This window comes from Bos taurus, chromosome 13, assembly GCF_002263795.3.
Source record: "Bos taurus isolate L1 Dominette 01449 registration number 42190680 breed Hereford chromosome 13, ARS-UCD2.0, whole genome shotgun sequence".
Lineage (NCBI taxonomy): Eukaryota > Metazoa > Chordata > Mammalia > Artiodactyla > Bovidae > Bos > Bos taurus.
The window spans coordinates 64,157,718-64,184,107 of record NC_037340.1 but is presented as its reverse complement, the minus strand read 5'-3'; the positions used below and the strand labels follow the sequence as shown (position 1 = coordinate 64,184,107).

The following is a 26,390-nucleotide window of genomic DNA, read 5'->3' as shown; positions in this document are numbered from 1 at the left end:
TTCCCACCCCAGCCCATTCCTGCCGTATCATTACCACCACCATTTCTTCTTTCTCCAAGTGTCCTTTCCAGAACCACATAAAAAACTCTTTAAATAATGGTAACCACGCAGGTTCCAGAGATTCCATTCCAGCCAACTAAATCATGATTGCTAGAATGCCATCTAGAGACCCGCTTTTAAAATCCTAACATGAGCTCAATACTTGCTAATAGGTCAGGGTTCCAAGAAGGGATTGTGATTGAAAGAGGAGTTGGCGAAATGTTGAGGAGGGTGGTCCAGGGAAGGATCCGACGACCCAGAAGAGACGTCCGAGGAGCGGTCTCAAAAAGAAGCAGGTTGTGGCTGAAGTAGGAGGCTGGAGCTGGGGGCGGAGGTGGTGATGAAGGCGGAGTCTGAATTCGAGAGAGGGTTCTGGGGTCGGAGGAAGTATGAGATAGAAGATAAGGATCTTGGAGTCCAAGAAGGGGTCTGAGGTTCGAGGAGTTTGGCATTAGAGACAGCATCTGGGGTCGACGAGAGGTTTGCGGTCAGTGAACTGGACTGCGAGCCGATGAGGGAGCCTAGAGTCTGAGGAGGTTTCTAGCTCAAACTGGAAGGAGGAAGAGGTTTCGTCCCTGGGCTGCGTGAGGTTGCCCCGAGTCACTAAGGTCGCGCTTACTGCGTGCTCTTCCCCTTCTGACTCCCCACTGCGCTACTCCGATCGTCCTCCAGGTTCTGCATCCACACCCTCAGCCCGACCTACGCGCCGGGTGCAGGCTGATAACGCTAAGCAGGAGGGGACAGGTCAAATCCCGACACCTGGGTCAGGATTTGAGGCGCCCCCTCCCGGCCGTCCAGGAGCTCAGGCCCCGCCCTCCTCCTCCCCCGGCCCCCCCATCCCCACCCCCGCCCAGCCCCCGCCGCAGCACTTCCGGCAGGCGCTGCGCTGCTGGGGGGCGCGGGCGAGGATGGCGGCGGAGAACGAGGCCAGTCAGGAGAGCGCCCTGGGCGCCTACTCGCCGGTGGACTACATGAGCATCACCAGCTTCCCGAGGCTGCCGGAGGATGAGCCGGCGCCCGCGGTCCCTCTGAGAGGCCGCAAGGACGAGGATGCCTTCCTGGGAGACCCGGATACCGGTGAGGCCCGCTTGCCCCATCCCTGCCCCCTGGGACGTCTCTGGTCCTCCTTCATCTGCGCGGAGCATCACCTCCAGCTCCAGCTCCCTAATTCATTCCCTTCCTCCTGGACCTCGCCCTTCTCCTCCCTTGTCTCTGTTAATTTTCTGGTGGGGTTGGAGATGCATCTCTGCCTTGGAGGCTTAGAATGCGACAAGGGAGAAGGATGCTGGGGACCGCAGTAGGAGGAGTTGAGGTTACCCCTTGGGAAGAACCAACTAATAAGGAAGGAATGTCGGAGGGGAGTTCCTAAGGAACAGTTGTGATCACCCAGCAGAGGATTTTCTCTAGTCACAGAGAACAGGATAGGAGAAATCAAGTCAGAGAGTGCAGCAGGAAGGATAGAGGCTAGGTCTTGAGAAGAACTTCCCCACAGCCAGGGATTGTGGGAAGGAAAGACCATGAGAAGAAGCTGAGAATCTCTTTATGTCCAGGGAGGGGTAAGGAGAATATAATTCTCAACTGTCTGTGAATGATGAGTATTGGGAGACAGGGGGATGGACCATATGACCTCTCAAAGTCCTTGGGGACCAGAGCACCTTCACTGCTCTGTGGATACCTCACCCTGCCCAGACCAGTGGATCAGGCCAGAATGTTAGTAAGGTACCCTGGAGCAAGCCGGCTCCAGAATTTTACTGTGTTATGTTCAGCACTCTACAGGAACTGCAAGAGGTGGGAATAGGGAGGCAGGAAACAGGACCTGGGGGAGACCTGGAGCTGAAAGCTCTCTGAGCAGTTTTTCCCTAATGCTCTTTCTCCTGTCCATGTGGCTCAGCTCTGTCCTCCCCTCCATTTTTCACCCTCCACCCCCCACCATCCCTCATTCCCTCAACGTCACTTCCTGGCATTAGAGCATCCTTCTGCTTCACTCTCTTTTCCTCTCAGTGCCTGCACTTGAGCCCTGTCCCTTACCAGCCTGGCAGATTCCGCTTCTCTGGCCTAGCCCTCTCTAGCCTGGCCCTTTTGTAGCTACTCCTAGGCTGACAACCACCAATTCTTCCCCCCTCCACAACTCTCCAGTCACCTGGCTCTGACTAGCAGCCCCTGTCAACCTGACTCAATTGTAGCCTACGTGGAGGGGATTTGAGGGGACCATGGGGAGGCTTATGGCCATCACATGTCAAAGCTGCAGATTAAAACTTTTTTAAAGGGAGTAGCCCGAGAATCAGGAGGAAGCAGGAGAGAAGTGGGAGGATATGTCCTGGTGAATACCAGGACTGAAACCAGGTTCTTTATACAGGAGTCAAGAATACCACTTCTGGTCCCAACACTGCCCCCACTCACTATGTGTCTATGGGCACACATACCCTGACCAGGGCTTTAGTTTCTTCTTCCAGCTCAAAAGTGGGAATGCCTATCTCCCAATCTTCTTTCCTATGAATGTCTTAGCATTTGTCAAAACTGGTGATTATTAATTTGGGTGACTTTTGATTACAAGCCCTATGAGGATGAGATCATGGCTGTCTTGTTCACCATCTTTTATGCACCATCCAGCACAGTGCTAATCTCTCAGCGAAAATTGTTGAAGAAATAAATGAATGGAAAGAGAAGATCTCAAGATGAAAGAATGGCAGGGGAGGGAATTCTTAAACCTCAGGGAGTTCCTTAAGGAGTTAATACAGGTTCTGCCCACAAGTGTACAAAAATCCCGCAAAGACCATGGTCACTGGAGTTTCTGGGAACCTGCTGTTTAGGCCAAGTTGTGTGCTAAGGTTCCAAGGACCTTGCCATCCTATCTGTGTAGCCATGTCTCCCATCACTATTTTCCAAGCCCCAAGGCTCCTCTAAATCAGCAGGACCACCCTACTGGCTAACATGTCCCCTATGTTCTCAATCTGCTGGCTCCACTGGGTGGCACTGCCCTATCCTCTTATACAGGACTTTGGTTGTGCCCAGCTAGTCTCTAGCCTGCTGTTTCCCAGAACCAAGTGTCAGGCACCCTGCAGTAGGCTTTGTGGGTAACGGAGCTAGATGGTGACCACTCCAAGATTGGGGAGAACTTTCTTTGCTCTTTTCTGAGTTCCAGGCCCATGTGTTCTTCTCTTTCCCAGACATCTGCCTCTAGATGTCCTGCAAGTCCTTCACCTTCAGCATGTTCTGTGCTGTTCTCATCATCTCTTCCCCATTAACCTGTTCCTCCCCCAACGTCAGTCTCAATTAATGACACTACCATTCATCCTGTCCCAGGGTAGAAGCCCTGGAGCCACCCATGGTTCTCTCCCTTCCTCTCATTTCCAGATGGTAATCAGATGCTTTCTGTCCCCCTCTTAAGTATCTTCCAAATTCCATCTCACCATCCCTGGCATCACCACTGTAGACTAAGCTGCCATCCTCTTTGATCTGTATTACCCATAGGCTTCTAGCTATTCTTCCTGCCTCATTCCCTCTTCCCCACCCCTCCCAACTCAATCCATCCACCACCCCCCATTTCTGATCTGTCACTCCCTATTTCAAAAATCTTTAATGATTCTCCCCTCAAGGGAATAAGCAAGCCAGGTATGATCCCAGTCTCCTGCTAAGCTCTCTCTCCTGAGTTCTAGCAAATAAACTATTTTAGGGTTTGTTTCTTATGTGCTGTGCTGTGCTAAGTCACTTCAGTCATGTCCAGCTCTTTTTGACCCTATGGACTGTAACTTGCCAGGCTCCTCTGTCCATGGAATTCTCCAGGCAAGAATACTGGAGTGGGTTGCCATTCCTTCCTCCAGAGGATCTTCCCAACCCAGGGGTTGCGTCTCTTACACCTTCTGCATTGACAGGCAGGTTCTTTACCACCAGTGCCACCTGGGAAGCCCCTCGTCTCTCATAAACCCAGCTAAAACTGAGAATGTTACTGGGTAGCATAACTGAAAAGTTCAGGATATAGGGCTTCAGGCATAGCTGCAATGAAGTACTTGAAAAAGAATTGGCTTTTCTCCATCTTTTGCTTTGCCTCATTATTGTGGGCTTCATCTTCAGAAAGCCTCTCATCTTGTGGGGGTAAGATGCCCCCAGCAGTAACAGGCTTACATCTTATCATCTTAGCAACCTAGACAGAAAGAAAGTCTTTGTCTTTCCCAGTATTCTAGCAAGCAACCAAAAAACAACAACAACACCGGAGTCTAAGTATCATTGGTGCTGTTGCTGGTCACATGCATCTGAACCAATCACTGTACTGAGGTCCCTGTTCTGATTGGCTAGAACTAGGTTACATACTCACTCTGGTCAGGAGGAGGGAATGAGGAATGAGAGAGGGGAATTGGTGTTCTGTAAAAGAAAATTGAATGACGAATGGTGTCTAAGCAAATAAGACTTAGATGCCTACTAAGCCAACTGCCTTTCAGATAACTCCTGCTGTTGTCCCACAAATTCAGAATAGCCAAAAGTTAAACTCATTCTTCTTCTGAAAGACTTGTTTCTTCTGGTCCCAAACTAGCCTTTTCCCAGTGTCTTCCTGTTGTCCTTACACATCAGTAAAATCAATGGTATTTTCTCCCCACCACTTAACACAGCTGGTACCCAGTAAATATTTTTATTGAATAAATGGAAAATGATATTCACTTATATATTTATATATTCATATGTAATATACATTATATTATATATTTATATTATATATTCATATATTATATGTATTTATATATATTCATATTTATGTGTATTTATATTATATCTTCATAATAAATGATTGGTAGAATAAGAAGCCTTGAATATATCTAATTGTGATGGGGCCATAGAACCTTTGTCTTATGGCTCCTCATATCTGATTGGAAAAACAGATTTAAGGACAAGTGCCTGGAAATATAAACTTGAATTAGTGTGTAAGTTTCATTTTTGAGGGTAGAACTGGCTCCTGATGCCATGCGGAACAATGGAAAAGACGTTTTCAAGTTATGGAGACTCTTGATTCTGCTGTCTGTTTATTTTTTACTCTAAGCAGGCAGTATCACCTTCTTCAGCCCCAGTTTACTTTTCTGTATAATGGAGAAAGTGGGCTCTCAGAAGTTATGGGAGTGGAGGGAATGTATATAAAGTTCCTAGTATAGTTAGCATCAATAAATATAAGTTCAAAACCCTTTCCTTCATTTGAAACCTCTAGGAGACAAGGAGAGTTCTGGATCCACAGTGGGAATTTAACACGTTTGTTGAGTAAATTCCAGTTTTATTTACAGACTCTGGTGTTGGTGCTGAGGGTTGGAAGCAAACATAATCAACTGAGTGGTTGTTTAGTCGCCAAGTTGTGTCGGACTCTCTGTGACTCCATGGACTGTGGCCCGTAAGGGTCCCCTGTCCTTGGGATTTTCCAGGCAAGAATACTGGAGTGGGTTGCCATTTCCTCCTCCAGGAGATCTTCCGGACCTAGAAGGGACTGAACCCACATCTCTTGCATCTCCTGCATTGGCAGGTGGATTCTTTACCACTGTGCCACCTGGGAAGCCTGCAAACACACACACACACACACACACATTCTTTCCCATCATGGTTTAGCACCGAATACTGAATATAGTTCTCTGTGCTATACAGTGGGACCTTGTCATCCTTCTTTTTCTTCAGAGTACCTGCTACAACTTGTAATGATATACTCCTTTGTTTACTTGTTTATTATCTTCTTTCGACTGGTCTTCAAAACCCATAAAGGGCAGAAACTGTCTGTTCCTTTCCCCTAGCATCTAGCATGGGACCGGACAAACAGCAGACCCACCATATTTATTGAACGAATGGATGGATGGATGGATCAGGGAAACAAGGTTGGAAGCCAGGGCCTGTCCACTAGGTTTATGGAGCCGCCTCGTGGCCTAGAAGGCTGGGCCCCAGCTAGGGCAGGATCTGGTTTCCAGGGAGAGCCCAACCCCCGCCTCTCCAGGAAGTGTTCTCAGCGCTGGGTCCTGGGTCCCAGGCAATTTGGTCTAGGGACGGGAGGGAATCCAGCCACCCTGCTGCCCAGTTGGGGGGCCCCAGTCTTTTTCAATCTGGGACCACTCCCCACCCCCACTCCGCCCTCCCTGGGGTGCCTCGGAGAGACGCTGAAAGGGGGGCAGTGCTGTCTGGTGGCATCTGTTTGACGCGGGCGGAGAGAGGGGAGAGACGCAGAACAGCCCCGCCTAGAGACGGGGTAGGGCCAGGTGAGAGGAGCCCAGACAGACCCCCGGCCCGCCGCCCGCAGACCCGGACTCATTCCTGAAGTCGGCGCGGCTGCAGCGGCTGCCTTCGTCGTCGTCGGAGATGGGCAGCCAGGACGGGTCGCCGCTGCGAGAGACGCGCAAAGATCCGTTCTCCGCCGCGGCGTCCGAGTGCTCCTGCCGCCAGGATGGGCTCACGGTGATCGTCACGGCCTGTCTCACCTTTGCCACCGGGGTCACTGTGGCGCTTATCATGCAGATCTACTTCGGGGACCCCCAGGTGAGGGGTGGGGGAGAGGATCGGAGAGGGAGCGGAGAGAACCAGGAGAGGTGGGGTGAGGAAGCGCTGGAGGAGGCCGTGGGAACCGAGGACGGGCTTGAGTGATGGAAGGGGGTCAGCAAATAGAAAGGGGAGAGGGCGGTGACTTGGGGCGAGGACGGTCTCAAGGGAGGGGCTCCCGGGCGTGAGGGGGACAGAGCTCACAGAAGGGAACGGATTGGGTCGGGGGGGTTAGTGGAGGTGACTTAGGGAGGTAGGGGGTCTCCTACTGTCCCACCTAGTTCCTTGTCCCTTCCAGATCTTTCACCAGGGCGCTGTGGTGACTGATGCCGCCCGCTGCACATCGCTGGGCATAGAGGTGCTCAGTAAACAGGGATCCTCCGTGGACGCGGCTGTCGCAGCGGCGCTGTGTTTGGGGATCGTGGCTCCACACAGTTCTGGTCTGGGCGGGTAAGAAGCTCCCAGCTGTGAGAGTTGGGGTGCCCCAAGGCTACTTCTGTCTCTTGGTCTATCATCCTCATGTGGGAGGTCTAGTTTGAGCAGAGGGGAGAAGGCCCCAACTCCTTACCTTTGCTCTTTCTCCACCCAATCTTACCCCCTTGTCTTTTCATGGAGTCAGAGGAGGTGTTTTTCTTTAACTGGGAAAATGACTTCATAAAACTATAAACTGAGGTATACATCTGGGAGTATGTTGTCATTAATTAAGACTGTGATACTTGAACTTTTAGGATTTACAAATCCTTAAAACAAATCCCTGTGAGTCTGATGAAAGCAATGAATCCTCTATCCTCCAAAAATACCACTGTCCGCCCCCACCCAACCCCATGGGTTCATGCATGCTCATTCAGTTCAGTTCCACTCTTTGTGACCCTATGGACTATAGCCCTCCAGGCTCCTCTGTCCATGGGGATTCTCCAGACAAGAATACTGGAGTGGGTTGCTATGCCCTCCTCCAGTGATCTTCCTGACCCAGGGATGGAACCCACGTCTCTTAATCTCCTGCATTGGCAGATTTACCACCAGCACCACCTGGGAAGCCCCTACCCCAGGGTAAAACCTCCTAAAACAGAGATGATAAACTGGCTACCCACGGGCCACCCCCAGCACACAGCCTGGTTTGGTTTGCACCCTTAAATTTTTAAAAATTTGTTTGCTGATATTAAAAAATTGAGAATTTTCATAAAAATCTAGATCTTTAATATTTCTTGGACAGTCAGGAGACCTGATAACACTGAGCCTACATTCTCATGTGGCTGCAGTTATCTGGAGCTGAATAGAAGCTGCTTCCTATGATGGGGCTTGTACTGTCCACTTGGCCATAGTTCCTACCATTCCCTTTTATCTGTCCTGCTTTCTCTATTACATGAGTCGGCTGCAAACCAGTTATCTCAGATGTAACCCCCATCTCAGATGGAAACAAACCATAGACAAGGGGCAGGCTGATTAAGTCCATATCTTGGCTCCTGCAAGACCAGCCCTCCAGGCCCTAACTTTTGTGTATGGTCTGTGCTTACATAATTCAGTCCTGTGAGAGGGAGTAAGGCCATACCACAGAGGCAGGTGCAGGAAGCTGGCAGGGGTCCAGCTTGGTGGGGGCGGTGAGGAATGGGGGAGGGGGAGTAGAATGTCCTGCTCTCCCAGTCTGGGTTTTTCTTAATCAGGGATTAAAGTCTCCAGTAACAGGCTGGAAGAGGTCCATGGATTCTGGGTTCCCAAACCCCTTGATTTCACTCCCCATCTTGGGCAGGTAGCTCAGGCTCCGAACCCCTGCTGGAGAGGGAGCTCAGACCCCTGACTCCAGATGACAAACAGACTACAGCCATCACCATGGGGGAGGTTGAGGTGTGGCAGGTTACTAGTTCAGAGGAGTGGCATCTTATCATCTTCTGTGTCTCTCCTAGTGGGGGAGTGATGCTGGTACATGACATCCGACGAAATAAGAGCCACCTAATTGATTTCCGGGAGTCTGCACCTGGGGCTCTCAGGGAAGAGGCCCTGCAGAGATCCTGGGAGACCAAGGTGGGGACCCTGGTGAGAAGGGGGAGTGTCTCCCTTTACTGCCCTTCTGCTAACCCCAGCATTACTTTGCTGAATATTTACTATGGAGACAAGGAAAAGGAAAAGAGTTAAGTAGGATGATCTCAGGCCATGAGGGAGATAGGCAGCCCCCCAAAATAAAATAATGCACCAAAAAATCTGAGTGATAACATGCAGTAAATAACACCTGATTTCTCTGGCGACCTTGCCTATCTGGCACATAAAAAGGAAGAAGAAAGGCCACTGGGTAGTCTGAGATGTCACAAAATAGCTGCATTATCACTCACACATCTCATTCTGAGGCTGTTGTCAGTGACTTTCCCAGTCCCTGACATATTGGAAGATCATAGAGGAACTGCTGGAAGCAAACCCACTATCTACTGAATGCAAAGGAGGAAATAGAATAACTTGGAGAAATAGATATTTAGTGCAGTAGCAAAAGCCCAACACACCCCTGAATTATCACAGTTCAGAGTAATGGTGGTAAGATAATGAAAAGGTTAAATGAAGGTCCCTTGTCCACTGTTCTAAAGGACAAGAGTAGGTGTAATCCAATATAGACAGGTTTCCATCTAAGTTGTTGTCTCAGCCCTTAAAAGGGTTTGCTTAATTTATAAATCTCTCGGTTATAACAGAGAAAGGAGGCCTTTCTGCATTTACTGATAGGAAATCAGGGAGATGGGAGGAATGCTTGCTGGGGACAGCTTGTCCCTCCTCTGGGATACTTGGCCTGTGTCTCTCCCCTGTGCCAGCCCCCCATCCCTGGCTTGGGGCTCTGCGGAGTTCAGCCCAGCACCCCCCCTTCCAGTGACCTGGTCTCCTCTCTCCCTCACCTGCCCGCCTTGCCCAGCCTGGGCTCTTGGTGGGGGTTCCCGGAATGGTGAAGGGGCTACATGAAGCTCACCAGCTCTATGGCAGGTAAGGATTCTCCCCCTGGGGACCAGGGACCCCTGCCTGCACTCTTCCTTGGGTGGCCTTCTCCTACCTTTCTAGATTCTCCCCTTCCCAACTTCCCCCTCCTAATATCCCCTTCAGTTGCCAGGACTCTCCTTCCCAAGAACCCCCCTCCCCCCCAGGACCCCTCTTCCTTCCCCCAGGACTTCCTCCACCCCCTGCTCTCCGGCTCCCCCAGGCTGCCATGGTCCCAAGTCCTGGCCTTTGCAGCAGCTGTGGCCCAAGATGGCTTCAACGTGACCCATGATCTAGGTCAGTGGGGCCTGGGGGTGGAGGGAAAGGCATGAGGTTGATGGAGAGGGGAGAGGAAACCTCTGTGATTTGGGTCCGAAGCCAGGAAGTGCTTCTCTTCCGATTGGCTCCTCAGACCCCCCTCCCCACACCACTGGTATCTTCACTGTATGTGTGTGTGTGTGTGTGTGTTCAGTCGCTTCAGTCCTGTTGGACTCTTTGCAGCCCCATGGACTGTAGCCCACCAGTCTCCTCTGTCCATGGGATTCTCCAGGCAAGAATATTGGAGTGGGTTGCCATTCCCTTCTTCAGGGGATCTTCCTGACCCAGGGATCCAACCTGTGCCTCTTGCCTGTCCTGCATTGGCAGGCAGATTCTTTACCAGTGGGCAACATCTCTGAGAGGGAGTCTCAAATCAGGGGATCTGGGAGGGGTTCATATACAACCCACCTCCTCGGTAACAGGCTCCTGGAGGGGCCTGAGGTCTTACGACCGACCTCTCAGCCCTCATCCACCCTACCTGTTGCGCGTATAGTCCCTACGCCCCCAGCCTAGCCGCGCGTCCCTGCCTGCAGCCCAAGCCCTGGCCGAACAGCCGCCACCCAATGCGTCTGACCGCTTCCGTGAGACGTTCCTGCCGATGGGCCACCCACCACTACCTGGCTCCTTGCTTCGACGGCCTGACCTGGCGGCCGTGCTGGAGGTGCTTGGCACCTACGGCCCCGCCGCCTTCTACGCAGGTGGCAACCTCACGCTGGAGATGGTGGCTGAGGTAAGCACCTGTAGCACATCCCCAACCCCCGCCCTGCCTCGGAGGACCCTACTTTAGGGAAGTCCTCTTCCCCCTTGCTCCCCGCTTTCTTTCTACATGTGTTTACTGGGGATTCCATTCACTTGAAATTCTAGAATAGCTGCAACTAACTAACCTCAGAATCAGATCAGTGGTTTGGGGATTGGAGGAGTTGACTGGGATGAGGCACAAAGAACCTCCTAGGGTGACGAGAATAGTTTGTCTTGATTGAGAGGGGTATCTTTGAGCTCCCCAGTGTTGGGACCAACCTGTACAGTGGGCTGTCCTTGCCCTCCCAGGCTTAGTGGGGTCCCAGGATCAGCCTCAGCTTCCCTGAGCCCACAGTCCCACCCTGCTCCCTGGGTTTTCTAGGGAGACACAGTCATCACTGGTGACTCTCAGGATTAGGGAAGATTGACACAAGGGCTTACCAACTTACTCCAAAGAGTCTTAGTCTGAAGCAGTAATAGATTCTGGACTATTGTTGATAATTCAAAACCACCAATGGAAAATTATGTTCTAGATAAGGATTCAGGGACCAACTGAGTGATTCTCTCATTTGTTCATTGGGGGTGGGAATTAAACAGACCCATCATTCATTCTACATACATGGAGCACCTGCTCTGTGCCAGCCTCAGTGCTGGGCACTGGTGTTATGGATGTGGTGATAGACACCCATCTCAAATGGATTTCCCTGGAAAGCCCAGCAGAGTACTGGCTTTAGATCTCCTGGGTCCAGGGGCTCCATCCATACTTAGTCTCTCTCTTTTTCCGTCTCACAACTCTATTTTCCTCTATTTGAAGTCACTCTCTGTCAGATCCTTTCCACACCTGCTCTTCACTAGCCATCCTTCCAGCAAGCCATCCCAGAGAAAGAGCCTTCTCACTCCAGTAGTTCTAGCAAAGCCTCAAGACTAGGTCTCATTGGCCCATTATGGGTCTATTCCCAAACCAATCACAGTGGCATGGAAAAGAAATGCCCTGATTTCTGGGTTGCATATCTTCTCCTGGTGGTGGAGAAAGGAATGAGCAAAAGTCTAACAAAAGACCATCAGAGCTTTCCCACAGTTGAGTTTATTAACTTATCAGACAAAGCCAAGAAATTCAATGTGTAGGTCACTGAGGGTAGTTTAGAAACCAGAGGTTTCAAGTTCTAAAAAAAGTACTTAAAAAAAAAAAAAGGAGGGGATTCCTAGTGGTTATGGTAATTTAGGATTAAAAAATAGCATGTTGGATAGAATGAGCCCATAGGTTTGTACAAGATTGGATCATTGGTCAGTGGAGTGCTCAGTTATGTCCAGTAAGGGCTGTTACTACCAGGGTCATCCACAGTTCATGATTTTGGAGTGACTTTAGTTGATTATAGCGAAATACAGAATTCAGCTTTGATAGCTCCTAGGCAAGTGCTGCCGTAAGTGGAAAATCTTTCTACATAGGCAGGGGGCAGTATGTGCAAAGACATAGAGTCACGAGTCCAGCACCTGCAGGCCACTGGTTGCTGTACAGAGCTCACTGGGGAGCAGCAGGACGTGAAGTGGGAGAGGTAGGCAAGGGCCAGGTCACAAAGGGCCTTGGATGCCAGGCTAAGGAGGTCACTCATAGATCGTATCCAGCACACCACCTGGCACACACTGGGTGCTTATGTCAGTGCTTTTTCCTCGCATAGCCACTAAAGCTCATGATGGTAATTGCAGAAGGCACAAAATTTGTAAACATTTGATCTGTGTGTGATCCAAACATATACCTTAAGCTACACTGCATGCTCCCAGTGTGGTGTGTGACTCACGGTGGTGGGGGGTCATTCTCTCCTCTCCAGGCTCAGCACGCAGGAGGCGTCATAACTGAGGAGGACTTCAGCAACTACAGTGCCCTCTTGGAGAAGCCTGTGTGTGGCGTGTACAGAGGTGACCTCTCCCTCAGCTCCCAGGGTCCCCACTGAGGAGAAGCCTCCCAGTCCATGGCCACATCCTTTTGGCCTAGTGGCTCCTCCCCATTTCACAAGAGATAAACTGAGGCAATGAGCTGCCTAAGCAGCCAACCGTTGAAGCAAGCCAGAGCCAGCCTACCTTCTGAAGTAGTCGTGGGATCAGTTACCCCAAATATTTAGGAGATGGAGAGGGAGGTCTGGTCAAAGGCTGAAGCCTAGGGTTTGGGGTTCTGGCCATGGGTTTTCTTGATTTGGGTTCTGTGTCGTCTCAGCCCCCTCCCCAGCCCCTCTGTCACTGCCTGTACTTCCTAAGATGAGTCCTTAAGATCAGTATCCATCTTAGCTTCGTGCTAGAACAAACTCTTCCAGACAGTCAGAGGCCCACCTCCTTATTGCGCTAAAAAGAAACTGAGGCCCTGGAGAGGAAAGGAACTGAGCCTACCAAACTCAAAACCAATGAGGAACCCCAAAAATCAAGCTTATGACATAGGTGAACTCCATGTTTGTTGAACCCAAAGTGGTGGGCTCCGGGGTTCCTCAGAAGGCCCTTAGGTCTTCTCTCCTCAGGAGGCCCAGATCACCTCAAGCTCCAGCAGAGGCTGCTTCTGTGTTCAGGTTTCCAGGCCTCAATCTCTTAGGCCTGATTCCTCTGCCAGAAGGGGTGGAATATTGAGCAATGGATGAGCATAGCCTTGGAGCCAGAAGACCTGGTTTTGGGTACCAGCTGTGCCATTCACCTTAAACAAGCCACTTCCCTCTTTGAGCCTTGTTTCTTTCCTTAAAAGGGAGATAATAATAGCACCTGCCTCTCAGGATACCAAGAGGAGTTGATGAGATGATGTTGGAAGTTGCCCTGAACAGAGTGGGCACTGGATGTGTCATATTTGATTTCCATTTGCCCTCCCCAGACTAGGGTTCTCTTGGAAATGCCAGTACCTTGAGTACTCTGGGCTCTCCTTACCTCTTATAACCTTGGACCAGCTGCCTCATTTTACAGTTTCCTCACCTGTAAAATGGGGGGATGATAACAGTACCCATTATGAGGATTAAATGAGTTAATTAGTGTTATCTGTCAGGTATTATTATTCTTTTGATATCCAAACATCTAATACCAGAGACCTCAAATTGGAAGAGAAATTTGCTATTTCTAAGAAGTGTCAAGAGTAGGACCAGCAGGGGCCCTGAGGGAGGAACTGAAAGGAGACATATGGTAGACCAGAAGTCTGGACATCTGAATCCCTGTTTCTGCTCTGCCAATGGATTGCAGTGTGACTCTGGGCAATTCACTGTTTTCCTGAGCCTTAATTTCCTCTTAAGAGGAAACAAAAGACAAACGTTCTGGCCCAGCACTTGACTCACCATGTGAACTTGGGTGTGCCCCTTTGCCTCTCAGTGTAGTTTCCCTATCTGATGAGGAGGTTCAGTGCAGTAGTCTCAAGTCTATATGATGGTGGGATGTGGAGATGCCTTGACCCCTCCCCTGCCATTGGTCATTTCCTGTCCTTTCAGGCCACCTGGTTCTCAGTCCCCGACCCCCACACACAGGCCCTGCCCTCATCAGTGCTCTCAACATCCTCGAGGGCTTCAATCTCACCAGCCTGGTATCCCGGGAGCAGGCTCTTCACTGGGTGGCAGAGGTAAAGCTGACCCCTTCGCTCCACCTGGGTCTGGAGACACAAGAGTCGGGGGATGGGGTGCTGCCATAAGGCCTGACTAAATCACCTCCAAGTTTCCTCACACAGGAAGATCCTCGTGTGGGTGCTGGGAGGGGCTTGGCAGCCTCTTCACACACCTGCTCTGTTTACAGACCCTGAAGATTGCATTAGCTCTGGCCAGCAGACTGGGAGATCCCATCTACGATTCTACCATCACTGAGAGTATGGATGACATGCTCAGGTGGGCCCCCAGGAGCAGGACCCTGAGTACTACAGAGGTGGCGGCAGGTGTGGGGAAAGGATCAGGTGAAGCAGCTGGTGGAGCAGTAAGGCCTGCAGTCCCAAGTAAATGTCAGCTCAACCCCAGCTCACAGTGTGACGCAAGTTGCCTCACTGTGTGCCTCAGTTTCCCCATCTGTACAACAAGGTGGCCTACTTCATACAGCTCTCAAATTTTCTTGATCCCAGTGAGTGAAAGTTGCTCAGTCATGTCTGACTCTTTGCAACCCCATGGACTGTAGCCTGCCAGGCTCCTCTATCCATGGGATTCTCCAGGCAAGAATACTGAAATGGGTTACCATGCCCTCCTCCAGGGGATCTTCCCGACCCAGGGATTGAACCCGCATCTCATGTATCTCTTGCATTGGCAGGCAGGTTCTTTACCACTAGTGCCACCTGGGAAGAAGGAGCTTTTCTTCTTTTTTCCAGAAAAACCTGAATAACATCTAAATAAATTCATTCAATTCAATAACTATTTCCTGTTTATTTGCAATATGCCAGGAATAAGTGAACTTCTGTTCTCATAGACCTAACAGTTCAGTAGTGGGGCAGGGGCTGGGGGAAGCAGGTATTAATCAAATAATTGCACAAAGAGACTCCACAAAGTGTGGTAGGTGGGGGTAAAGAGCGCCCAGTGTGTGTTCATCTCCTACTTCTTATCTTTTCAGCAAAGTGGAGGCTGCCTACTTCCGGGGCCAGATCAATGACTCCCAGGCAGCCCCTGTCCCACTCCTGCCCATCTATGAGCTCAATGGGGCTCCCACGGCTGCCCAGGTGTTGATCATGGGCCCTGATGACTTCATTGTGGCCATGGTCAGGTATGCCGGCTCAAATCAGAACCTGGCACAAAGGATCATTGGGACCAGGAAGGAGGTGGGGGTTGGGTAGGATAAGGGCAGGCTCAGGGCTCACCTGGCCCTGACCTTTGTCCCCAGCTCCCTGAACAGACCCTTTGGCAGCGGCCTCATCACCCCCTCGGGGATCCTGCTCAACAGCCAGATGCTGGACTTCTCTTGGCCCAACAGGACTGCTAACCACCCTGCACCCAGCCTGGTAGGGCCTCGCTTCCTTTCTCCCCTGGGGACCCTGAGATCTAGGAAGAAGGTGCAGTGGCATGACTGCCCCTCCCTCCCCACTTCTTCTAGGAAATTATATTATCAAGAAAAACAGCTAAACAAGGTATCCACTTCCTCCCCAGCTCAAGTCCAGGGCTTAGAGCCTGGTGGATCCCAAGAAACCTCATCCCATTTGCCACCGTCTCACTGTGTGACCCGAGGAAAATCTTGTCCCCTCTCTGAGCTTCAGTTTCTTCACCTACTATATAGTGAGGATATTGGCCACCTTGGGATGCTTTGGGTACTTTGCAGAATTAGCGGTCTCTGACTGTGTGATGCTGAGCACTGAAGGGGCGCTGAAGAGGGACCCAAAGAGAAAAGACATATGAATTATTATCTGTTGTGAGAGCAGTGTTCTTAGCATCCTGCGGGCTGGGTCCCAGCAGGATAAAGACAGATAGAGACGCCCAGGGTGGGGATGAATCTGTTCCTTCTCACGGTCCTCTTTCTGGGCTTGATCCCTCTCCCGCCACCCATGGTAGCCCCCTAGCAGCTCCATAGTTCAGGGGATCCATTATCTACCTTGGTTATCCAAGGACCCTGCCCATTTCACAAACAGCAAACTGTGGCCTGGGAATGGGCGGTCCCCATGAAAACTGGGGCTGTGGAAGGTTCAGGAGAGGGAGAGATGTTGGAAGAGTGGTGGAGTAAGCCTTTCCTGTCTTGGTCCACCTCTTATTCCCCTGTGATCTCTGACAACAGGAGAACTCGGTGCAGCCAGGGAAGCGGCCACTGTCTTTTCTGCTGCCCACTGTGGTCCGGCCAGCAGAAGGACTCTGTGGAACCTACCTTGCCCTGGGGGCCAATGGAGCTGCCCGGGGCCTCAGCGGCCTGACCCAGGTGAGGTTCCCCCAGGTAGGCCTTTCATGGCCAGGAGTCAAGCTGTGACCCGGGCTGTGGATGCCCCTCATGTCTCTGACTTGTCCTCGTCTCTTGTTTATTTATTCTGGGGGGCTTCCCCAGTGGCACAACACCAAAGAATCCACCTGCAATGCAGGAGATGTGGGTTCGATCCTTGGGTCGAGAAGATCCCCTGGAGAAGGGAATGGCTACTCACTTCAGTATTCTTGCCGCAAGAATCCCATGGACAGAAGGGCCTGGCAGGTTACAGTCTATGGGGTCGCAAAGAGATGGACACAATTGAAGCAACTAAGCACGTTTATTTTTGGCAGTGCTGGGTCCTTGCTGCTGTGTGCAGGATTTCTTTAGGTGCAGCAAGCAGGGCCCACTCTTCCCTGTGGTGTGTGGGCCTCTCACTGCAGTGGCCTCCCTTGCTGCGGAGCATGGGCTCTAGGCATTGGCTTCAGTACTTGCAGCTCTCCAGCTGCAGAGCATGTGCTCAGTACCTGTGGCACACTGCCTTAGTTGCATGTGGATTCTCCTTGACCAGGGATCAAACCAGTGTCCCTTTGCATTGGCAGATGATTCTCAACCACTGGACCACCAGGGAAGTCCTCACGCAGCAAACATGGGCTGAGGCTGCTTTGTGGCAGTCCCCTCCTGAGCGCTGGGGACATGAACTACATCATTCTTTGTAAAAATGGAGCCCTGAAGCTCCATGTCATCCCAGGTTTCAGGGAAATCACAGGGTCAGTAGAACTGAGAGGTCAGAGAGCATCTGGGCTGCCTGGGTTCTGTCAATGTCAAGTCCCATTGTGCCTCTAGTCAATATCCGAATAACAAGCAGCCCTCTTCAGGGTCTGATTTTGAAAGGGAGGGCCTGCTCCCTTCTAAAATATCTCACTAAGTTCCATGAAGGTCTTGAGCATCTGTTTTATGTGCCAGACCTGTACTTTGGCAGATGATGAGTTAACAAACCTGGGCTTTGGAATCAGACCCTGGTGGGCCCCATCCTAAGTGCTGCTAATTTCCAACTGTGGGGTGTTGGGGCATTCACTTAACCTCTCTGAATCTCAGTCTCCTCATCTGTAAAATGGAAATAATAACCAATAGCTAACATTCATGGAGCTTTTAGCAAGTGACAGGCAGTGTTATATGTGTTAACCTTATAACCTTCTCAACTTTGGGAGGAATCCTTACTTCTGTTTCATAGATGAGGAAACTGAGACCCAGAGAAGTTAAGTTCAATTTAGTAAGAATGGGCAGGCAAGTAGGGGAAGAAGGTGGAATGAATTAAGAAAGTAGTACTGATATATATATATGTGTGTGTGTGTGTATATATATACACACACACTACTCTATGTAAAACACTGGGAGGGCTCAGCTTGGTGCTCTGTGATGACCTAGAGGGGTGGGATGGGGAGAAGGAGGCTCAAGAGGGACGGGATACATATATACTTACAGCTGATTCACATTGTTGTACAGCAGAAACTAACACAACATTGTAAAGCAATCATCCTCCAATCTAAATTAAAAAAAAAAAAGGATGGGCAGGCAATTTGATTGATGAGCCTACTCACACTTCGTGTACCCTAGACCACTCCCATCTACTAGCCCTCTCCTGGCCAAGAAGAAGGGAGGAGAGCTGCGGCTTGTATTAAAGGAGACTGGGCGCTAGTGGTGCCTCTTCCCTAGTTCTTTCCAAACTCTGGAATGAATCCCTTTTCTTCTCTGGCCCTTGGTTTCCCCTCTGTGAAATGGAGACGGTCATCACAGGCCTGGCTGTCTTCTTGGGCTGTTCAGAAACTCAGATGACACTCCTGGTGTAAATGTTTCAAATACTAAGGAGTCTGGACCAGGAGCAAGGGCTGTGGAGGCCTGAACCTACACCTCTGGGACAGCCCTGACTTCTGCCCCTTGGCTGCCTGCAGGTACTGCTGAACGTCCTGACCTTGAACCGGAACCTGAGTGACAGCCTGGCCCGTGGTCGCCTGCACCCAGACCTGCAGACCAACCTCCTGCAGGTGGACAGTGAGTGAAGAGCAAAGGTCCCCATGGGGTGGGCACAGGGCAGGTGGAGAAAGGGGCTCCTCCCAAGGGTGCCCCTTCCCCGACCGGCACCAGCTCCCCACCAGTGAAAGTCAGGTTTCTTTCGACCAACTCCTATCAGAACAGTGAAAGGTCTGGGAATTGAAATCTACCCTGTCGTTTCCTGTCTGTGGCCTTGCAAAATGCAGGTCTCCACTCTGAGCCTTAGTTTTCTCATTTGTAAAATAAGATATAGTTGTTCATTTTGCAAACTGTTCCTTCAACAGTTGTTCTGAATACCTACTGTGTGCCAGGTATTATCCTAGGTGCTGGGGACACTGCATTTACAGGCTTACAGGAGAATAAGGAAACGTGAAAAAGTGAAATAAATTCTCCACAGAGCATTAAAGCAGGATGATATATATGACTGACTCCATGACTGGGGAAGCTTTCTCTTTGGTGACATTTAAGCTGAGATTTGAAGAGTGGGAAGGAGGCTACCAGGAGAAGAACTGTGGCAGGAATGTAGGCCAAGGGAACAAATACAAAGAACTCACTGCAGGAATGGACTTGGTGGTTTAGGAGTAGAAAGGAAACCAGGGTTAGTGAGGGTGAGATAAGATCAGAGAAGCAGGCAGGGGCCAGATCAAAGACTTTACAGATTATGGTGAGGAGACAGACTTTCGTCTAAGAAGGATGGGTGCTTAATTTTGGACCCCGCTTAATTTCATAACTGGGGAAGTATGTGTACCTTTGAGAAGTTTTTATTAGCACAATGTATTATGCTAGTCCAAAAGGGATACAGAATTGAATGAGACATGGTCCTTGCTTGTTCAATCTCCCCATTTTACAGATAAAAAAAAACTGATGCTCACAGAGGTTATTAATTAGTCAAAGGTAAACCAATAAATGGCAGAACCAATATCAGATACAGTTTTTTACTTCATGGCTCTTGGTATCTCCTGGACTGAGTAGTTACACCCTGTAGTTGGCCAATGTCCCTTGGATCCCAGCTGATAGGTAATGAGGTCAGTTCCTTGAAAATGAATATTGCTCAACTACTATCTTCTGGTCTCTATCGAGACCAGATAGAGTTACTATCTGGTTACTAAGTTACTGTGGGGGTGAGGGGTGCTCATTCCAGCCCTCCCTGGAAGGACACACAAGTCTAAGGATACGGAGAGTGGAGGCTTGGTGAAGGGAAAGTTCACGCACTTGAGGGCTCTGGAAGGCTTTATGGAAGAGGTAACAACTAGCTGGGCCTTGATGTATGAGCTGAAATTTGGCATGTGGAGGTAAAGAACATTCTGGACCAGGGGGAGGGGGGTACACCTTGGGCAAAGACAGAAAAAAATGGTTCGGAGAGCAGGCAAGAGGCCAGCTGAACTAGAGACATGGTTTCCCAAACTTCAGAATTTATCCAGTACCTTCATGACTTTTGCCACATTTGCCTGCCATTTAAAGCATTATTTACATAACGTGTGCCTACAAATGGACTTCCCTTTTCACCTAAGTGTATTTTAAAAGTAAATCTTATAACCACAAATGGAAAAATGGCATCATTTGCCACAAACAGATGGTAAACAGCTATAAAAATAATCAGATTTTTTAGGTTTTAGTTAGATGTTTTTGCCCACAGATGGTTCTGAGGTCTGCTCTCTCTTAAAGAAAAAGATTAGAAATGTTAGAGACTAGACTGGGATGTAGTCCTTTCTATTATCAAAAGGACTAAAAGTGAATGAACCCCAAAGGGAATACGTTTCCAACTTGGTGATGTAATGTTATTTAATGTGTGTCTTTATCTCAAGAAGTACCCCCAGATCATCCCATTTGGGGAAATAAGAAGATCAGATTTTTGTTGCGCAGTTGGAGGTGAAGATACATGGCATACCATGAAGTTCATGTTAAGAAGTATGGACTTTATCTAGTTGAGCAGGAGGTGAATATGACTTGATTTGTTTTATGTAGGGAAGGTGGATTGAAAGGAAGAGAACTTAAATCAGAGAAACACAAGAAAGTGGCTGAGATAATGGTCCACGTAAGAGATGATGAAGACCTGAACTTATGCAGGAGAGTGAGATTGATTTGTTCATTTATCCATTATATTTTAAACATTTACTGTGTCCTCACTCTATCCTAGGCAGTGGGGCTCAATAGTGAGCAAGACAGCATTCTTGCCTTCAAAAACTTGTTTTCTAGTGAAGGGAGACACAGTAAATACATAAGCAAGATGCAGGTGGCAGTAAGTACTTTGAAAGAAAATAAAGCAGGTAAAGATGACAGGGGCTGCTGTTTTAGATAGTGGTCAGGAAAGTTCTTGAAAACTGGAATGAAGTATGAGAGCCAGTTCTGTGATTATTTAGTAGGAGACCATTGTAGGCAGAGAGAATAGCAGATGTGAAGCCCTGAAGTAGGAGCATGTTTGACTTACTTGAGGGATGGCAAGGAGGCCAGCTTTTCTGGTAGCTCAGACAGTAAAGAATCTGCCTGAAATGCTGGGGACCCAGGTTCAATCTCCATGTCAGGAAGATCCCCTGGAGAAGCGAATAGCTACCCACTCCAGTATTCTTGCCTAGAGAATTCCATGGACCGTTGAGCCTAGTGGGTTACAGTCCTTGGGGTTACAAAGAGTTGGACACAACTGAGTGACTAACTAAAGCAAAGGAGAAAAGGAAAGATATCAACATCTAAATGCAGAGTTCCAAAGAATAGCAAGAAGAGATAAGAAAGCCTTCTTCAGCGATCAATGCAAAGAAATAGAGGAAAACAACAGAATGGGAAAGACTAGAGATCTCTTCAAGAAAATCAGAGATACCAAAGGAACATTTCATGCAAAGATGGGCTTGATAAAGGACAGAAATGAAAAAAAAAAAAAAAAGGACAGAAATGGTATGGACCTAACAGAAGCAGAAGATATTAAGAAGAGATGGCAAGAATACACAGAAGAACTGTACAAAAAAGATCTTCATGACCTAGATAATCACAATGGTGTGATCACTGACCTAGAGCCAGACATCCTGGAATGTGAAGTCAAGTGGGCCTTAGAAAGCATCACTACAAACAAAGCTAGTGGAGGTGATGGAATTCCAGTTGAGCTATTCCAAATCCTGAAAGATGATGCTGTGAAAGTGCTGCACTCAATATGCCAGCAAATTTGGAAAACTCAGCAGTGGCCACAGGACTGGAAAAGGTCAGTTTTCATTCCATTCCCAAAGAAAGGCAATGCCAAAGAGTGTTCAAACTACCACACAGTTGCACTCATCTCACACGCTAGTAAAGTAATGCTCAAAATTCTCCAAGCCAGGCTTCAGCAATGTGAACCGTGAACTTCCTGATGTTCAAGCTGGTTTTAGAAAAGGCAGAGGAACCAGAGATCAAATTGCCAACATCTGCTGGATCATGGAAAAAGCAAGAGAGTTCCAGAAAAACATCTATTTCTGCTTTATTGACTATGCCAAAGCCTTTGACTGTGTGGATCACAATCAACTGTGGAAAATTCTGAAAGAGATGGGAATACCAGACCACCTGATCTGCCTCCTGAGAAATTTGTATGCAGGTCAGGAAGCAACAGTTAGAACTGGACATGGAACAACAGACTGGTTCCAAATAGGAAAAGGAGTACGTCAAGGCTGTATATTGTCACCCTGTTTATTTAACTTATATGCAGAGTACATCATGAGAAACGCTGGACTGGAAGAAACACAAGCTGGAATCAAGATTGCCGGGAGAAATATCAATAACCTCAGATATGCAGATGACACCACCCTTATGGCAGAAAGTGAAGAGGAACTCAAAAGCCTCTTGATGAAGGTGAAAGTGGAGAGTGAAAAAGTTGGCTTAAAGCTCAACATTCAGAAAACGAAGATCATGGCATCCGGTCCCATCACTTCATGGGAAATAGATGGGGAAACAGTGGAAACAGTGTCAGACTTTATTTTTCTGGGCTCCAAAATCACTGCAGATGGTGACTGCAGCCATGAAATTAAAAGACGCTTACTCCTTGGAAGGAAAGTTATGACCAACCTAGACAGCATATTCAAAAGCAGACACATTACTTTGCCAACAAAGGTCCGTCTAGTCAAGGCTATGGTTTTTCCTGTGGTCATGTATGGATGTGAGAGTTGGACTGTGAAGAAGGCTGAGCGCCGAAGAATTGATGCTTTTGAAGTGTGGTGTTGGAGAAGACTCTTGAGAGTCCCTTGGACTGCAAGGAGATCCAACCAGTCCATTCTGAAGGAGATCAGCCCTGGGATTTCTTTGGAAGGAATGATGCTAAAGCTGAAACTCCAGTACTTTGGCCACCTCATGCGAAGAGTTGACTCATTGGAAAAGACTCTGATGCTGGGAGGGATTGGGGGCAAGAGGAAAATGGGACGACAGAGGATGAGATGGCTGGATGGCATCACTGACTCAATGGACATGAGCCTGAGTGAACTCCGGGAGTTGGTGATGGACAGGGAGGCCTGGCGTGCTGCGATTCATAGGGTCGAAAGGAGTCAGACACGATTGAGCGACTGATCTGATCTGAGTGACTAACACTTATTTACTTAAGGAGGCTAGAGCAGAGTTAAGCAAGGAAGATAGCAAAAGGAAGTGAGTAGAGGAGTTTAAAGAGATGCGAGTTTCCTGATAATGTGGGCCTTAGAGACTTAGGTGAGGATTTTGGATTTCATTCTAAGAATCATCAAAATTGTTGGGAGGTTTTGAGTAGGGGAAGTGACATGGTCTGACTAATGGCTGCTGTGTGAATAGGCTGTAGGGAAGCAGGACTGGAAGTACAAAGACCAGTTAGCGGACTGTTTGGTAATGCTGGCAAATAATGAAGGCAGCTTGGCCTAGACAGATGGAATGAGACCCCCAAAGCCAAGCCCTTTTTCCAATATTAAGAATGACGACACATTATTGATCACTTACTATATTCAAGGCTCTGAGTTTTGTGCTTTGTGTGTAATATCTGCTTTAGTCCCTGTAACAACTTTATGTGGTAAGTTCTCAGATAATACCCATTTTGTACATGAGGAAACTGAGGTTCAGAGAGGTAACACAATTTGCCAAGGTCACACAGCTCGTTAGAGCCAGTGCCCTAAACCAGTGGTCCCCAACCTTTTTGGCACCAGGGATAAGTTTCGTAGAAGACAATATTCCCACAGACTAGAGTGGCTGGGAGATGATTTGGGGATGATTCGAGCACATCACGTTTACTGAGTACTTTATTTCTAAAGCTTCCCTGAGAGCTCAGCTGGTAAAGAATCCGCCTGCAATGCAGGAGACCCCGGTTCAATTCCTGGGTTGGGAAGATCTCCTGGACAAGGAAAAGGCTACCCACTCCAGTATTCTTGGGCTTCCCTTGTGGCTCAGCTGGTAAAGAATTTGGCTGCAAAGCAGGAGACCTGGGTTTACTCCCTGGGTTGGGAAGATCCCCTGCAGAAGGGAAAGGCTACCCACTCCAGTATTCTGGCCTGGAGAATTCCATGGACTGTATAGTTCATGGGATTGCAAAGAGTTGGACATGACTGAGCGACTTTCACTTTCACTTTATTTCTAATCTAATGCCACTGCTGATCTGACAAGGAGGTTCCAGTCTATGGCCCGGAGGTTGGGGACCCCTGCTCTAAACTCTCTGAATGTGTGTATGTTGGGGAATGGTTTTCAGGTGAGTTCACAGAGGAAGAGATTGAGTTCCTGGAAGCCAGGGGTCACCACGTGGAGAAGGTAGATGTCTTATCCTGGGTCCATGGCAGCCGGAGAACCAATAACTTCATCATCGGTGTGAAGGACCCTCGGAGCCCAGATGCAGCCGGAGCTACCATCCTGTAGAGCAGCGGGGTGGGGCGGGAGTCTCTGCTCCCTGCCTTTGCATGTTCCTAGAGTCCCTCCTTCTCCCAGGTTTGGTCTCAGAGGGACCCCAGGGATGCCCCAGATCAGGGGCCAGAGGGGATGCTTAGCAAACCCTATCCCAGAGTAACAGGAAAATTCTCCATCTGGAGGCCTGTGGTGGTGGCAGTGGTGTTGTCAGTGTCCACAGGACCTTGAGGAGTCAGATTGTCTGTCTCCTTTCCCTCGGCCATGCAGGCCCTGAGCTTAGGGATGTGCTTGCAAACCCTTTTCGAGAGTCCTCACCACCCCAACATTGCCAGTTGGGCCTGACCTGGCCTTGTCTTCCAGCTCCTTTCTCCTGTCCCCAGCCTCATTTCTTAAATGACTAGGATTTTTTTTAATGGACCATCCTAGGGAAGTGAGAGGGGGAGGGCTCTTCTCCTCCTCCCATCAGGTTGAGGTGGGGGCCTTACATCTGGGGGGCCCCAGGGTATGGGGTAGGGGTGGTGGTGGGGACCAGCCCAGGGGCTTCCATTTGCAAAAGGGAATTAAAGAAAGAATATTGCTTAACCATGGCTCTGACTTGATTTATGTTTCATTGTGCTGGGAGGGGAATGAGAGAGGAGACCTTGGCTCACCTTATCGCAATAGCCCTGACTCCAGGGCAAGCTGGAATGAACTTTGTGGAGGTCATAACAATATCTGCCATCTATCCAAGACTGCTATCCAAGTGCTTCCCACTTCCAAGTGGCGCTAATCATAAAAAAATAACCCGCCTACTAATGCAGGAAATTAAGAGATGTAAGTTCAATCCCTGGGTCAGGAAGATCCCCTGGATAAAGGCATGGCAACCCACTCCAGTTTTCTTGCCTGGAGAATCCCATGGACAGAGGAACCTGGTGGGGTCACAAAGAATCAGACACGACTGACTTAACACGTAGCATGCATCCAAGACTAAAACTAATAAAAATAATTAATAACAATAATTATAATGATAGACTCTATTGAACACTTACTGTGTACCAGGCTGTATGCTAAATGCTTTATGTGGATAATATTAATTACATTATAAATCTTCATTACAGACTTCATGAGGTTGGTACTGATGTTATTCCCATTTTACAGATGGTGAAAAGAAGTTAAGGAACTAGTTGAATGTTCCTCCTGTATTAAATGGAAGACTTGGGATTCAGTCTCAGGATATTGAACTCCTAATCTATGCTCTTAACCATTTGAACATCTACTAGGTAAACTGTTTGTTATAAAGCATACTTTACACAGTATATATCAGATAATAAATACATTTTACAGGTTATATCATTCATGCATGAATGTTATCTACCCATTATGTTACAGGTACTTTGTTAAGCACTGGAGATTCAGGATTGAAAAAAACAAAACAGACAAATTTTTGTTTGTGGATTTTCAGTCTATAGGGGAAGTCAAACGTTAAATAAGTAAGGACCCAGATAATTAGGGTAATTGCCATCATGATACGGTCTATGAGGAAAGCTATGAGGAAGTACAATAGGAAAGGTAATTTCGTTCTGTTTTGGAGTGGGATCAGCTTCCTCCAGATAATGAGATGAGCAAGATTGACAGAAAGTATTAGATGCGGGGTGTGGGAATGTCATTTTAGACAAAGAGAGCAGTAAATGCAAACATTCCATGGTGAAGAGGTGAAAGAGCACCAGTGTACTCTTCCTAGAGCAGGGATCACTCAGCAGACTTTTTCTGCAAAGGGCCAGATACGAATATTTCAGTCTTTCAAGCCATCTGGTCCTTACAGTATTTACTCATCTTTGCTTAAACAGTTGGCTGTGTCTGTAATCCATAAAACTTTATTTTAGAAAAACAGGGTCCAATTTGGCCTAAGGACAATAGTTTGTCAACCTCTATTCTAGAATATACTGAGAGAATGAAAGTATGTGATGAAACTGTTAAGGTCAGCACAACATTCTTATGAGGCTGAAACTAATTTCTCCATTTTATTGTATACGAAAATTGTGGTTCAGAGACATGAAATAACTTGTCCAAGGTCACCCAGCTGATAGCTGGCAGATCCATGATATAAAAGCAGTTTGTTTGACTCCAAAGATCATGTCCCTCTCTTCTTTGAAAAAAACTTTATTACTTTATCTGATTACAGATACACCAGTCATTCAAATATCACACATGTCATAAGC

At 48.5% G+C, this 26,390-nt stretch overlaps 1 protein-coding gene across 2 annotated transcripts; it reads left to right on the top strand.

Moving 5' to 3' along the window:
* The first annotated feature begins 891 nt into the window (after window positions 1-891).
* Window positions 892-24,774, top strand: GGT7 (gamma-glutamyltransferase 7). 2 transcript variants are annotated; one of them, XM_015474184.3, is made up of 15 exons: window positions 892-1,116; window positions 6,296-6,531; window positions 6,830-6,981; window positions 8,433-8,550; window positions 9,419-9,486; window positions 9,701-9,774; window positions 10,329-10,525; window positions 12,360-12,447; window positions 13,980-14,107; window positions 14,278-14,366; window positions 15,073-15,222; window positions 15,340-15,457; window positions 16,222-16,359; window positions 18,291-18,383; window positions 24,041-24,774. In XM_015474184.3, the coding sequence occupies exons 1-15, from the start codon at window positions 948-950 to the stop codon at window positions 24,101-24,103; spliced, it is 1,881 nt and encodes a 626-aa protein (XP_015329670.1). In that variant the 5' UTR covers window positions 892-947; the 3' UTR covers window positions 24,104-24,774.
* Window positions 24,775-26,390: the final 1,616 nt, after the last annotated feature.